General features: G+C 48.5%; 1 protein-coding gene across 1 annotated transcript in view; it reads left to right on the top strand.

Moving 5' to 3' along the window:
* Positions 1-16,527, top strand: part of SLC27A1 (solute carrier family 27 member 1) — a 236,410-nt gene that overhangs the window by 88,268 nt on the left and 131,615 nt on the right. Inside the window, exon 3 of the mRNA XM_086961355.1 lies at positions 2,800-2,958. Within this exon, the coding sequence (XP_086817481.1) occupies positions 2,800-2,958 (159 nt within the window). The remainder of the gene's footprint in view (positions 1-2,799; positions 2,959-16,527) is intronic.

Here is a 16,527-nt window from a genome sequence, read left to right as displayed (position 1 = left end):
ACAAAAGGGACCGCACAGAGAATACACCACTGTACCCATAAAGACAGCCAAATAAGCCTGCACAGCACAATAGGGACATAAACAGTACGTTCACATATCCCTGCCTGATGTCAGCACATCGTAAATTAGGTACAAGCCCTGCAACACCTGACGCAAGGGAAAACCACTCACCCATTTCCAGCAGCAGCTCAAACCCCCCTGTGCACAGAAGCAGTAGAGTGCACACCAGGGGAGGACAAGCCAGGCTGTTTGAAAGATCCAGAACACTGCCACCCAGTGGCCAAAAGTATTATTGCACCAACAGCTAGCAACACAGAAACAAGCACTGCTCAACGCAGAAGAAGTAACACCATCCAACGGCGACTGGCTGAGTAGTGCCCCAAGGGAAAACATCTCAACGCCGCAACTCAGAAGCAGAAGACAGGAAGAGGAAACAACAAGCACGCACCAGCAAGGAGTCGGCAGATGCCACTTCCAGAGTTACGTGGGAAGAGGCACCAACGCCTCACCAAGCATCAAAGCAGCAGGACGAAACGTCTGGAGAAGACAGCTGCCAAGCACTGGAGGTAGGATCAGGGAATAAGACTGCCGAGATCAGAAGACGGAGAGAGCAGTGACTTCTAGCGATCCACAGGAGATCACCGCAGCACCAACCACTCCCGCCAACGGTCCGAAGCAGCAAACTTCTGACGCCATCCAAAGCAGCAAGTACCCGACGGTCCAAAGCAGCAGGACGAAACGTCTGGAGAAGACAGCTGCCAAGCACTGGAGGTAGGATCAGGGAATAAGACTGCCGAGATCAGAAGACGGAGAAAGCAGTGACTTCTAGCGATCCACAGGAGATCACCGCAGCACCAACCACGCCCGCCAACGGTCCGAAGCAGCAAACTTCTGACGCCATCCAAAGCAGCAAGTACCCGACGGTCCAAAGCAGCAAGTACTGGACGTCAGCCAAAGCAGCAAGAAAACGACGCCAGCCAAAGCTGCAAGTACTCACGACACGCAACAAGAGTCCGAGGCGCAGCCCCCACGAGATGGAAGAAGGCCACAGGTAACGCCACAGTGCAGAAGAGTTTCCGAAGAAGACCACTAAGCGTGGCACCCCCATAAACCGATCCACAGGAAGATCGTGTACCAAGTATGAACTCTAAACTACATCAGAAAGTCCGACAGGACGACAGAAGAAACCTGCCAAAACATCAGCAGGTGCGGACCGCCAATGGTCCACGACGTTCGACCTAGTCAAGGTCTCTAAACACCATCCCATGAACGTCACCTACAAGAATCCAGTGAAGAGGGTTCGCGACGCCAACTCAGGAAGCTGAGGAAGAAGGAGGAAGGTTCCAGTCGGGGACAAACCAGGATCACACATGCAGCGGGCGCGCCCTGCATGGAGGAGCCAGGTCAGGAGTGAAGATGCAAGATTGGACCGAGTGGTGTCGCGAAACAAGAAGGGAGAAATGGAGAGATCAGCGTGGCACGTCTGCCACTGCGAAAAGAAAGGAAGAAGAGGAGAGATCGGCGTGGCACGTCTGCCACTGCGAAAAGAAAGGAAGAAGAGGAGAGATCGACGTGGCACGTCTGCCACTGCGAAAAGAAAGGAAGAAGAGGAGAGATCGGTGTGGCACGTTTGCCACTGCGAAAAGAAAGGAAGAAGAGGAGAGATCTGTGTGGCACGTCTGCCACTGCGAAAAGAAAGGAAGAAGAGGAGAGAGCTGAGTGGCACGTCTGCCGCTGAGTGGCACGTCTGCCGCCATCAACAGAAAAGAAGAAAAGGAAAGACAGGTGGCAACCCTGCCACGGCTTGAGAGCAAGGAAGGATATCCACGTGGCCGTTGCCACAGTTAAGCAAGGAAGGACATCCATGTGGCCGTTGCCACAGTTAAGAACAGCAGAAAGAAGTATATCCCAGTGGCCGTTGCCACAGTTAACAATAGAAGGTAGTAATCCACGTGGCCGTTGCCACAGTTAAGTAAAGAAGGAATGAATCCACTTGGCTGTTACTACAGTTGAGAGTGAAGAAGAAGTCAGGCACTGTGGGTCCCCACGTGAGCCCAAGGCCAACCATCATTCCACGGCGAACCACAAGAACTCCTACCGCACCCGACACCTAGGAGGTCAGCAACAGAAAGACTGTGAGTACAACGGGGTTTCCTAAGGCTTGCAGACTGTTTCCATCGGCACCACCACCAGGCCTAAGCGGACAGTTGTTCCCCTAAACAAACTGAACTCCATCTGCCCATTCCCAAGCTGCGGCGGATAGAAAATAGAGGTGGAACTGAACACTTCACTGCATCCTGAGATAAGTTAATTTCCCAAATGTGAATTATTAAGTTTGGTCTTTTCATTGATTAAAAAGGGGAGTGATGTAGTGTCTTGGTGTGGACACGTTCTAGTGTTCCTATGTAATGCAACACACTCTACACCCACCCACCACAGACGTCATGGGGTCACATGACGCTGCCAATAAAAGAGGCTGAGCGCACGTGCTCGGGACCTTTCCTACCACTCTATCATGGTGTTCGTGTCGTCCTTGCTGCACCTACCATGAGGGCCCAGGGCCCCTACATTCATTCATTACAGGGTGGCTTCTCTTCTGAGATTGGTTTATGAGATTTCAGTCTTCGAAGGGGCTTGGTCTTGCGATTGATTGTAAAGGTTCCCAATGTTTGAAGTTCAGGGTTCAGTATCAATAGTACCACTTGTGCACGGCTACTCATATCAGAAAGGATTGTACCCACTGTCCAAAGCGGACCCTGCTCCTTCTAACAGCGATGCCCTCTTTTTTTGTTCTAATAGCGATTTCCGAAGTAAACGAGCAGCTGGGGAAGAACATGTCCCGGTTCTGCAGTGGAGAATTTCCTCTAGAGTCAGTGCCGGAAGGCACCAAGCACTTGGACCCTCTGCTGGCGCCAGCGGCCAACACTCCTGTTCCCTGCCCAGCGACTGGAATGAATGGTGAACAATTTGCCTTTTAACTGATATGATAAAAACTGTGGGCCTCATTTATAGGATTGGTGGCACAGGGCAGTGCAACAAGTAACCTTTCTGTGCTGATGTGTGCCACAGTGAAAGGGCAGGAATGCACTGTATTTATCCAGTTTGGGGCATTACTGTCCTTCCCCTCATGTGTCTGTGTTGAAGGCAGGATTGTTTTTGTGCAGGAAGGGGCACCTTCCTGCATGGAAACAACCCATAGAGGCATTTTTCTCCTCCTATGTCTGCTGCATAATAGAGCACACATAGAAAGAGGAAAAAACTTGGGGAAATAATGATATTTCTCCTCGTTCCGCCTGCCCTGGGGGGTGTAAGATTTTGATGCATTCCCAGGTTTACAAGTTTTTTTAAATCTGGGACAGCGTCAAAACCCATGGGAATTGCGTGGGAAAAACCCACTGCAACTCCCATGGAATGCGTCCCTTGAGTAAGGACGCACCAGCATAAACCACCTTCATGGTAGTAAAATTCTTTGTGAGGGTGGGATAGGCTTCACCTGGCTCAAGCAGCAGCAAAACACTTTGTAGAGCACATCTTCAGTGTAACAAGAGCATTTTGAACATGAAGTGCTGGACACAGAACTGTGTGTGTCTCTATGTTTATGTTTATGGGTGTGGGTGTAAGCAAGATGAGATATTTTATTGATACAGTGGTATGATGGGAACCTGATTTTTTGTTTTTATTCTTAACCTGTTTATACTACACTTACTTAGAAGGTCAGGCACAAATAGTTGGTGATGTACCCAGAAGGTGCGGTTAAAAAACAGAACCCAGATGCCAAGGGCAACAAATTAGCTACTAAACCACATCTCCTCCTTCCAGGAAGAGGCTCTGCCATCACAGAGACATGAACTAAGACCATGAAGTGCCACAATCTAGTATTCCAAAGAAAGCTGATTTGAGGTGTGGCAGCAGATGGCAAAAAGAAAAAACAAAATGCATCTTTACTGAATGCTCGCTGCCAGACTCTGTCACATATGCCCCTCTTTTCTTGGCACTGGAGACCCTAGAGAGAAGGACCTGAGTGTCTGTAGCAATTGCACAACTCTGAGTCGTACCTCTGTCGCTCCTAAGTTTACCCTAAGGAATGCTTATAGTCATTCCGTTTCTGCTGTGCCTGCTTGGTGGTAACTTGTAAATGTAGAGTATTTATATAGCGCACTTCTACTCGGAGGCCTCGTAGCACTGTATTCATACCGCTGTGGAACCCATCCTGGCTTTCCCTGTGAGGCGTCCACTCCTGGGCACCCCCAAGGTGAAGCCAGGCATCCACAGCGCTGCTGGGGCCGTTGTGGAGATTAAGCAAGCTATTGCCCAGAGTCACAGAGTGGGACCCATGATTAGACTAGGCACCGAGGCGAGAATTATCAGGTCCGGGAAATTGAGTCCAAGAGCCGCCGAGGCGGGAATTGAACCCTGGTCCCGGGCCAGACCTCTGCATCAGGGTCTGCCGCTCTAACCATTGAGCCACGCTTCTCCACGTTGTTGGTGTTGGATGGACGCTTAGATAATTTACCACCACTGGCTCTATACAGTCCACACATGCAAGTTGATCTCCTCTCACTCAAGAGTTACTACATAGAGCATCAATCATGACTGCCTGTATACAGTGCATGCTGTGCAAGGATATAGCTATCCACAGTGCAGAAGATGCAGTGGCACCAGGGCCCAGATGCCTCAGAGGCCCGCTCAACGCAGCCAGGGGGACCAATTTCTTTTCTTGCATTAGGGCCTGTGGCACTTTTGCTACGCCACCGATACTGTACACTGCCCAGGTCCTAAGGAGTGGATTTTATAGTAAAGACCCACAGTAAGGGTGGACAGTAGCAAATAAATATATAGTGCATACTCTATCTCTCACTCCTCTTTCTACTACTATACTCATAGTGATAGGGGCCTAACGGATTATAAGAGCACCAATGTGGTCATTCACATATGATTCAAAAATACCTCCTAAATAGAAAGATAGTTCTACACTCTTCCAACCAAGCCATCAACTATGGTGTGGATGATACCTGTCCATTAATGCACTTCAGCGCCTTCTCAGAGGTATTAAAGGCTATATAAATGCAACCATCATATACAGCAGTGATACTCCAAGTTTTGCCCGGGAGTCACATGCAGCCCTCGTGACCTTTACATGTGGCCCCCTGCTCAATAGCAGCCCTGTGCTCCTGGTTTCCCAACTCAGCACTATCATTGAGAAAGAAGTTAAATAACCAGGCAAATCTTTATTTAAATGTTAATTGAAGTTAAAGAAAGGAAGTAACTAGGTTATTCTGCACCGCTTAACTTTAGAAACACCTTTAATTTTAAAGACATCTTGCAGAAAAAAATGTAAAGATAAGGTCTCTACTAAATTAAACAAGTACTTACAGTGCAATAGGTCTCGCAGTGACATTGTTTTGAGTAAATGGCCTTGTAAAGGACATTTTTTTATATTGTTTGTTTTGTTCAAATTTATTAAAATGATTGTAATGTAAAATGCAAATAGCGTTAAACTTTGTAAATGGAAAAGTTATTAATTGCATTTATATGAGTGCCAGCTATTAGCTTTGTAAATGTTAATGGCTTGTGTTAATGTGAGTTTTGCTAAGCAAAATAAATGTAATGTATTTGTAATGCTAATAGAATAAAGTTACTGGTGGTGCTCAGCACCGGTGAGACCCAACGCACTTAAATCCCTGCCCCCAAGTATCTAACTCCCCCACTGCATTGTCGTTTCCTATGCTGCTCTTAGATTTTGACAGCTGTGTACCTCTGTTACATAATTAACACAAGCAGATATACAAGCATCGCTCTGCAGAGAGGCCGAGGATTGAATGTGCATGTAGTCTTCACACCTTATGGCCCACTGTGAGAAACCACAGTGCCTTGAGCCTCAGCTTCAGATAGTTCAATTGTGCCCAGTGGTGAATACTCACCCTCACACTGAATTTGTTAAGACACCTGGAGGCAAACCCCTACCATCCCAAGATAATGAGACTTTAACAGGACTAGGTTACCAGTCCAGCTTACGACACACGTACCAACCCAGACCCCAGGCCAACTGGCCTGCTCATGGGGCTCAAATGCGCTCTGTCCAGAAATTTCAGGGTGCTAGGCTAGGGCTTCTCAAGAAGCCCTCCGGCTGCCAATGCAGCAAAAGCAAGAGCGCAATTGCGCTGGGGTGTGGGGTGCTTCTCACCCCTCCATCATCAAAAGAAAATGCCCCCTTGATGCATCTGTCCGCTCTCTCTCGCGGTGCAGCTGAAATTGGGCCTAGCACCACTGTGCCTCTCAAAGGAGTGCCCCCAAGTCCCACTCCGGGACTTCTAAAAGATGCTCTGGCCCAAACGTTGCAGCTGCCCACTGTCACGCGGGTCAGCAGGGAAAACAGCAAGGCACTCACTGTGCCCACCGGGTGACTACGGGGGGCGGGCACCGACAACGTGCCCTGACGCACCCACCCAACCACCAAGTCACCACTGAGCCCCACTCACAGGGCTCTCTCTCTCCTGGCTTTGCTTCTTCGTGAGCAGGCACCGACAATGTGCCTCAGGCCCCCTCCTCAGCAGACACCACGTCAGCTTCACGCAGAGCTCTCCTCAGCACATGGAAACCCCGCTGTCTCCCCAGACTCGCTACCCTCAACGTTGGGTTGCCACCGCCTCCTCCTCCTCTCAGGTCACCACTGGGCTCTCTCCGCGCACTGAAGCCCTGCTCCCCACGCTGCACTTCACGTGCCGCTTCTGGCACTAGATAGACTTCGGGGAGCACCCTCCTCTCAATCAGCACCGCGGGGCTCTCCCAAACTCGCGGGAAACCCCGCTCCGGACCCCATGCACTTCCGGCCGGCCGCGCTGTGGTTGGAGGCCTCGCTAGCCTCCTACAACGGCCCCGCCTCGAGGCAGGCAACTTGGCCTGACTTTGTCTTTTCGCTGGATCGTCTCTCGGCGGTCTTGAAACTGCGGGGTGGGCTCCCGATTGAAAGAGCACCAGTTGCGCTCCGAACACCGCACCAATGCGGGGTGGGCACCCGCTCCTTTGCTGAACACTGGGGGACCCCTACGCCGGGGTTTCCTTCTTCCTGACGTTGCAGCCCAGTGCTGCAAGATATACCTACTGCTCCTCTCCAGTAATGGCTTTATTTTTTCGACACGCCCTTGGGACAGCAAGTCTACAGCGTGTCTTGCTCACGCTGCCTACACGCGCCTGTAGGCTCTCTGATTGGTTGACAAGGTCCATTAATCACAGTGCTTAAATACTAGTTGCCAACTAATCAGAGAGCGGACTGGCGCGTGTAGGCTGCGTGAGCAAGACACACCGTAGACTCGCTGTCCCAAGGGCGTGTCAATAAAAATAGGGCAGTAACAAAAACCAGCTGAACTCCAATCATAACAGAAAGTTTAATATAATTATCAACATTGCCCAATTGAAAGCATGGGCGGTAACAGAAGTCCCTCTTCACAAAATACTTTTACCCCAATAAATCTCGCTACGTGTGCAACGCATGCGCGCTGCAACGCTAGGCGAGACCTAAAAAGTGTATTTCATTAACATGCAGAACCGTTTCACCTTAGTACATGACATTATATCAGTGCATTAAGAAGTATTTTTTTAAAGCCATAGTTTTCAAACATAAATTTACAAACATTCATTTTTCCCCACACCCTGACAAAAATGTCAATAGTGAACTAAGATGCAGGTCAGTTGTCAGGTTAACTCTTTGGGCTGGGTTCCTGTTACACATGAACAACATTGTAGTTTGTTAAATCAAATACAGGAGAACGTTTTCTACAATGCACATCCTGAAGTCATGTATTTCAACGTCTTTGTATGTGTGATAATAAAGAAAAAGAAGGGAAACTGAAATAAAACAATTGACTAGGATCACACATTTGGGTTAAGTGGGGGAAGCATAGATTAATTAAAGGTTTTCTGGTTTCAGATTGCACCATCCAGTCACTAGATGTATATGCTTCGCTTCCCCTACGCTCATCTTTCTGGCACCATACCCTTGGAACCCACCTCCACCCTGCTGGCATCAATGCGGCTCTCAGTCACATCTCAGACAAAAATGTTATGGCCCCTGAGGAAATTTGTGAGTACCCATGATATATGGGTTATGCAGAATGCAACGGTCTGACTCGCTCTCGGATCACCAATGCACATGCACCACCTCGCACCTCAAAGAGCTTCACTGGCTCCCTGTACACAAACGAGCGCTCTTTAAGCTCTTCTCCCACATGTACAAAGACTTGCACAATGTATGCCTCGCTTTTCTCAACAGCTGAATCAACTTCCACACCCCGACCAGAAACCTACCATCAATTTTGGCTTTTGGCATGGGCGGAATGGGCCCAAGGGACACAGGGTGCCAACTTTTAGAGGGGCCTACTGACCTGTATGCACGAAGGTTGTACATGCAGCAGTCTCCAACTGACCGGGCTATAGTGGCTTCCTAAACTGCTTTTAATTTTTATTCTTTTAATAGGCTGCAAGCACCATGTTTAGTGCCTATTAACTCCCACAATTCCCCTGTAAACCTCCCTCTCACCCCGCTATCCTACATTTTCAGACCCCATTACCGCACCACCACCACGTCACTGGTGTGAAGGAGGTAAGATGTGGGTAATTAAGAAATGTTTGTGTTCAGAGGAAGTCACTGCGGAAAGTAGCAACGGGCCTGTGAATAGAAACTAGACCCCCTGCTGTTTCTTGCTTTAGTGACTAGCAGCCGCAGCCTGGGCACCAGTGTGTTTCCTCCCAAGGCCCTATCCGAGTAAAGACCATCTCTGCCTACGACGGGCCAATCTCCTGCTCGCTCGCGTCCTTCACATCAGCAGTGCTGGTTTTTGCGCCTTCTTGTACCTCAAGCCCAAGGCCTGGAAAGACCTTTCCCTGCACATCAGAGTCACCTCTTTAGTCCTTAGATTTCACCAGCAACTGAAAAAACAAGGCAATTGAAGAAATCCATATACAAATATCAAATATGTTCATAATGGCAATATATGCAGAACAAGAACAACAATGGGTGGGATAATCCTCGCCTCCTTGTCCCTAATAGAATTGAAAATTCTTGTCACGAATGTTCGCAAATTTTGAATTCTATGTCAGGACAGGAGGCTCGGATTATGCTTGTTTAAAGCTGATCCACCACTACAGAAGCAATATGATCAAACGGTTTATAATAAAAGGTTTTGAACACAGAGTCAGAAGACCAATCTACTGCCTTCATAATGTCAAAAAGAGTGACACCCATGAAGAATGCTTTAGAAGCCATCACCCCATGTGCCGAATGGGCACCGAAAATGGAAACATCAATGCCAGCTTCTGACATGAGCCATCTAACCCAGCAAGCTAAAGTAGCTGGGGTAACGGGGCGAAAAGGTTTCTGCAAAGCAATCAACAGTTGACCTTGCATATCTGAACGTAAAGGAGCAGTACTTACTTCATAATCTTTGACATATTGAACAACACAAAGGTTGGGATGAGTGGGAAAAGAAGGATAGGTAATCGAAGTAGTATTAGTCTTTGTACGTCTGGAAAGTAAAAACGTAACACCCTCAGGTGTAAAGCTGCGACCTGCCAAATCCAAAGCCCGAACATCAGACACCTGTTTGCAGGAAACCAGGCATAACAACATAGTCAGTTTGGCTGACAGTTGTTTACGGGACAATAAAGAATTGGAAGGCCAGGCCTCAAGAAAACGCAAAAGAATGGAAACATCCCATAAAGAGACGTACTTAGGACAAGGGGGTTTCGCCAGACGGATACCCTTAAGCAATTTAGCAATCAGAGGATGCTCACCTGCAGGCATACCATCAATATGGACATGGCCCGCTGAAATAGCGGAACGGAAATTGTTGACAGTCCGATAAGCGAAACCGGAAGAAGCAAGAGAGGCCAAAAAATTCATGATCATGGAGACATCTGCTGAAGTGGGATCAACCTCCCGTTGAGCACACCAGTCACACCATCGCTTTCAAGACCCCTTGTATCGTTTGTGAGTATTGGGTGACCAGGCTTCACTAATGAACTTGGAAGCGTCTCGAGAAAGGCCTGGGACCGTCCAGCGGTCCCCGAAATCCGCCATGCCAACAGATGAAGATTGTCACACCATCGCTTCCAAGACCCCTTGTATCGTTTGTGAGTATTGGGTGGCCAGGCTTCACTAATGAACTTGGATGCGTCTCGAGAAAGGCCTGGGACCGTCCAGCGGTCCCCGAAATCCGCCATGCCAACAGATGAAGATTGTCGGATAGAATCAGGGGATGCGGAGTGTCAAGAGGATCCAGCAAGAGATCCCACTTCTGGGGAAGAAGGAGCGGCACTGCCCAACACATTTCCAGGAGAACCGGGAACCACGCTTGCGCCCTCCACCGAGGAGCAATCAGAATCAATTCGGAGCGATAACGTTTCGTGTATGCCAAGACTCTGGGAATCATGAACGGGGCAAAGGCATAGCACAGGCTCGACGGCCAGGTCTGCAGAAAGGCATCCGTGGCCAGGGCTTTTGGATCCGGCCTCCAACTGAAAAACAGCGGGAGCTGAGTTTTCAGGCGAGAGGCAAACAGGTCGATCTGACACTGGCCCCAGATCCGGAGGAGAGAGCGGAACACACGAGGATGAAGCCTCCAATTGCTGAAGTCCCGAAGATGTCGCGAAATCCAATCCGCAATCTGATTGTTGCGGCCGGGAAGATACTCTGCAATAACCGTGATCTTGTGTTGCAGACAAAAATGCCAAAAATCTTTGGCTATTTCCGCCAATATCTTGGACCTCATGCCGCCCAACTTGTTGACATAACGGACCACCGAGATGTTGTCCATGCGGAGAAGAATGCAGCAATCGGACTGAAGAGGAGAGAAACAACTGATCGCAAACGACCCTGCCAGGAGTTCAAGGCAATTGATGTGGAGCGACAACTCCTGGGGAGACCACCGACCCCCCCCCCGTCGAGACCGGACCGCACCGGACTCCCCAGCCCCACTGACTGGCATCGGACTCTATCACTATTTCCGGCGACGCACCGAATAGGGCTCGTCCATTCCAGGCATCCATGTGGTCCAACCACCACTGCATCTCCCACCTCGCTTCCTCCGAAAGAGGAATCTGATCTGAGTAGCGAAGGCCTTTTTGGAGATGACGAATCTTCAATCTCTGAAGCGCTCTGTAATGTAGGGGACCTGGGATGATCGCCTGAATGGAGGACGCCAAGAGACCCACAACTCGTGCTAACGAACTCAATGACACAGTCTGTTTAGAAATAACCGAAGTCAGTTCCCTCTTGATATACTGAATCTTTTGATTAGGTAAAAGAAGTTGACACAAGTGAATTAACCTTGAAGCCCAGAAAGTCTATCACCTGAGATGGAGCCAAGACTGATTTCTGAACGTTCACCAGAAAACCCAGAGATTGTAAGAGGTCGATGGACCACTCCAGATGAGATACGAGTTTGAGCGGACAATCCTCCATAATCAGAATGTCGTCCAAGTAAATAATCAGGCGAACACCCTGAGCGCGTAGGTATTCCACGACAGGCCTCAGAAGTTTCGTGAAGCACCAAGGTGCCGACAAGAGGCCGAACGGGAGAACCTGATACTCGAACCACGTCCTCTTCCATTGGAACTGAAGGAACCGGCGATGAGGACCGAAGACGGGAATCGACAAATACACGTCTTTGAGATCTAGACAAACCATCTAATCCCCCTCCTGTAGAAGATCTCGCAACAGATGGATCCCTTCCATCTTGAAATGTCTGTAAACTACCCCTCCGTTGAACTCTCTCAGATTGAGAACTAGGCGGGACCCGCCCCCTTTCTTCTCGACCAGAAACACCATGCTGACGAACCCATGGGGATGTCAAACTGTTTGAACTATCGCCCCCTTCAGGAGGAGGGAATCTATTTCGGCTGAAATGAAGTTTTGATCTTGTAGGGAAAAAGAAAGAGGAGTGGGAGGGTGGGCCTGATGCTGGGGCTGGTAAAACTCTATCTTGAACCCTTGAACAGTTTCCAGCACCCAAGCATTGTTGGAGATCAGACGCCAATTGTCTAGAAAAAACTGTATCCTGCCCCCCAGAACCACACTGCATGCAGGAATCAGGCTCACCTGAAGTATTGGAATCCTGGTAGCCACCTCGGTTTCCACCGGAACGTCCTTTTCCATATTGTCCCCTCCCCTTGCGAGAGGGATAGAAATTGGAGCAAAGTTGTAGCCGGTATCTTGTCCACTGCCTCGTTGGGACTGGTACCCTTTCTGGGAAGGTGTTGAGAGCCACGGCCGAATGAGCGTACCCTGTGTCGTCCGGCCTTGGAAAAAAACCGACGAAACGCGCGCCTCAAGGAAGCCTGCGCTTTATCCAAACCACTGAACGTGGCCACAAACTTTGGAAGTTCTTTCAAAAAGGGCTGACCAAAAAGACCTTGAGCCTCAGGACCAGATTCAGAGGAGGAGAGTTCAGCCAACTTGGGGTCTGACTTTAGAAGAATAGAATGGCGCCTCTCACACGAAATCGCACAGTTGGCATTACCCAACTGGCAGATAGCCCTTTGTGCCCACTCAATAAGTTCATCCGGGTCTACAAGGGCCTCCGATTCCTTGGCCAGAAAACCAAGATCCAGAATTTTGGTGAGAGGACCCAATAAGTCAAGAAGTTTGTCTTGACAGGAGCGCCAAGACCTGTCAAGACCCTTTTTAGGATCCTTCGCGCATTTCCTCAGATAGGTGACCATTGTGGGGTCAACCTCAGGAGTCTCAGCCAGGTGGTCAGCGATATCCGGGCGAGGGCATTCAGACCGGAGTCGAGCCCTGACGTCCTTCTCAAAAGGTTGGCGTATGTACGCCTGAACATACTCAGCCACAGCAGGAGAGGGAAGCCAAGAGGTGGAGTGATGGTGGACAATATCAGAAGGATCAAAAGTCAGCACAGGAGGATGCATGGGCGCATCCACAAAATGTACCTTACAGACCTTCTTCCTAGGGGGAGGGTTATCATGGTCGGAAGACGTAGAAGAATGCGTGTCATCTGGATCAGTAGAAGGGGGAACAGAGGCGATCTTAGACTTATCAGACGCCAAACTCCTGGCCAACTTCTGAAAATCAGACCTGTGAGGATTGACAGGAGACATAGAGGACTTACGACAGCAGGCACCCAACCCTGTTGCAGAGCATACTGATGCAAATGACGCTTCAAAGGGTTAATGGCCCGCACAAGCGCCTTATTCATGGAGTGCTGCACACCCTGGTCTAAAGCCTCCAGCAAATCATGCTCCAAAGAGCCAGAGGCATCCTCCTCATAGCTATAGTCCTCTTCTTCATAATAATAATCTTCCATGTTACACTGTGTTTAAAGTAATGCCCACGAGATGACTAAAATGAATTTGGCCAAAGGCACAATGCAGGGGGAGTGACAAAAACCCCACAGCAAGCCAACAATGCAGGAAAAACTGCACACAAGAAGTAATTAAAAGTGGAGGGAGGGCTTGCTGTCACAGAAACAATGCACTCTAGGCAAAGCCTATGATAATTATGCAGCCCAAAGCAATTCTGCGAGCAATGGGCGTAGAAGGGGTTAATTCCTGAAGCTGTGGGAACCGCCGTAGAAATACGACCTTCAGACTTCCCAGCGCTGTGGAAACAATGTTGCTATGCTGGGAAATGGCCGCCGCGCATGCGCGGTAACGGCCGCCTCAAGGAATACATGGAAGAGCTCGCGCACCCAACGCGCGAGCCTTCCAAACCCCGGTCTCCCGCTCCACAATGCAGAAATAAACGCGGGCAACAAGCGCCCGGTTTAAAAGGGAGGTGAGCTCACGCTCCCGTCTCAGCGCGCTCAAAGCGGAGTCAGAAGGACACTCAACAACGGAGCAAGGCGGAAAGGAAAACAAAGCGCGGGTGGACGCGAATATGCAGCGCGCGTGAAAGCGCTCAATACAAGGCAATAAATAAGCAGTACATAAACATATCAAGGCAAGTTGTACATCAGAGAAAAAAACAAAAGCACTTAACTGGCTGCGGAGCAGCAAAGAAAGAGGAAGAGAGACTGTCTATATGGCCTTTTATAATGTAGTCTCTATGGTTGTTACCCTGGTGTTCATGGGTACTGTAGTTTTTCATTGTTTTATTGGCTGCTGAGCATTTCTATAATAATGAAATGAGAAAGCATAATCAGAGCCTCCTGTCCTGACATAGAATTCTTTCAACGGTGTGCCTCTGGGGGCAGAGGAGCTGAGTACATTTATTTTGTGTGTTTTTAAAGTAACATGTGCAAGTGTTTGGATTTTTCCCCTAGATATCTCTAGCTATTTAAGCATACCTCTCACTGTTCACAAGAGAAGGGTGGTAGTGTTCCCAAAGGGAAACGTCCGCACACACTTTACAAAACACACTTATTATTTCTAAATTAAGTACACATCAAAATAGTCTTATTACTTGTAAGAAAAATAGTAATGAATAGGGTGCTATAGAAACTCAGGGCACCTACCACCTAAAGGTACCGTTGGTACACACTAAAAGTGTGTCACATAAATTCAAACAAAGTTGAGAAACCTTAGACAGCACTCCTGTGGGCTAGTAATTATAACAATTGGGGCATAAGTTATAGGCCCTGAATGAATCAGACTCTATTAGTTATAGAGTAAACAAAGAAAACACATGACAAGGTAGCATTCAAATGGAAATTGTCCAAGCACAAAGTTTCAAGATATAGTCCACTTATTTTTTTTTCTTCAATCTTTATTCTTTAGATTCCATAAAACAGATATTCCCAGCAAAATTAGAACGAGGGCGAGATTCAGATATTTTGGAGGGTGATAACCATTGAAATTAATAGAGATGTGGCTTAGCGGCTAAAACTGCAGAACTGGAGAAGCGTGTGCGAGTTCTTGCCTTAGCTTAGCATCCTGTGGTTCTGGGAAAAATCAGTTATGTGCATATTAAAAAAAAGTGTATAACATCTGGTTCTCATGTAAAGCGCTCAAATGCCCTTGGACCAAGTTCGCTGTAAGTTCTGTGTATAAAAACATGAAGATAATTTTTTTTGGGAGGTGCGACTTGTTTTCAAAAGGGAGAGGCGGGGCGATTCTATTGAAGTATATGAAAGGCAGTTCGCCTGTGTTCAGGGATAGAGTAGTCCAAGTAGGGTGGCACCCTCCAAATGAGGTGAAGGGTATGCTTGCTGTTTGTAACTAACTCTACCGGGCTCTCATCACTTTTGTTGACAGAGCTCTTCACCCTGTTGACGTTTGAACACGCTGCGCTCGCGCATGCTGCACCCTCCACGTGACGCTTGGCGCGGCGTCCCGGCTGGCAGCTGCCAGTAACCTTTACCCTAGTTCTGTCGGCTTAGTGAAGGGGGAAGTGGAGTGGTTAAAGGCTGTGCTACCAGGACGCGAGGACGTCTAGCCTTTGACCTCCTAGACGCGCACGTGGTAACGTCTACATCGAAGTCAAAGTATGGCTGGAAACACCCGGCGACAAGGGGGTGGGGTGGTGGGGGTCTACCGGCCCCAGTACAAGCAAGAAAATGCTCACAGCCCTCTATGGGGGTAATAATAAACATTTTGTGGGTACAGCAAGTTCATCAATCATTTGGTCGGAGCAAGTGTCCCTGCACATCCCGGCCTACTGATGGCTAAGCCTGTGTTAGTTTTGTGTGACACCTGCAGTAGTTTTAACTTCTAATGCTCAATTTGTTAGTTTAAAAAAAATGCAAAGGTTGGACATTTTTCTTAGGAGTACTGCCGAGAGCCAGGGTTTCCGAATAGCGAACTTGCATATTTTTGTGATTCTGGCTCGTGCATTTTGCTCTCACCGCCCACACTTCATGTCTCTCGACCCGGACCTCACTCTCGCGCGTTATTATCTGTCCTAGCTTTCCTTTGTCATTTTTCCAGCTTTCTATTCCTCCGATTCATATTCCCCATTCTGCCTTTCTCTCTCTTGCTGTAAGGCAAGTCCGTGTCGCCAACATGAGCGCCGGCGCCCACCCGCTGCAAACACCGGCACACATTAAGCACCTAAGCTTCCCATTTAGCAGAGAGGGCTGAGTGCCTAAACGGACGAGCAGTCCACACCGCTCAGCTGAGTGTATTTTGTAGAGGCCGCATCCACAGCGAACACACACTAGTTCCCCTTTTGTGGGAGGTGGATCTATGACCCCTGCTCCTGTTTAACCCCCTGCCACGAGCTCATTCCATTGCAAAGGTTCCGTGACTCACTAGTAGGGTAATCGCATAACAGAAGCGTTTCTGCTCCTCTACAAGAATATATTGTGCTGCACTGGCTCGATTCAGGGGACCGTTGCCTGCTCAGCGGTCACATCACAAGACGGACTACAGAGTGCTTTTATTTTGCTTTTTTTTTTAAATTTGATCATGTCTGTCACCACAGTCAGTAGATTGGAGATGTGACCTTGCGCCTAGATCTGTCTACTAAGAAACTACTGGGGAACAGATTTATATAGCTTACATGTTTTTTTATTTTTATATATCTTTTTATTGATTATTTTAACAGAAACAAACCAATCGGCAGTTCACATGAAA

Source organism: Lissotriton vulgaris, chromosome 1_1 (genome assembly GCF_964263255.1).
Source record: "Lissotriton vulgaris chromosome 1_1, aLisVul1.2, whole genome shotgun sequence".
NCBI classification, from domain to species: Eukaryota; Metazoa; Chordata; class Amphibia; order Caudata; family Salamandridae; genus Lissotriton; species Lissotriton vulgaris.
Note: the sequence above shows the minus strand (reverse complement) of the source record. Positions and strands in the feature narration are given on the sequence as shown.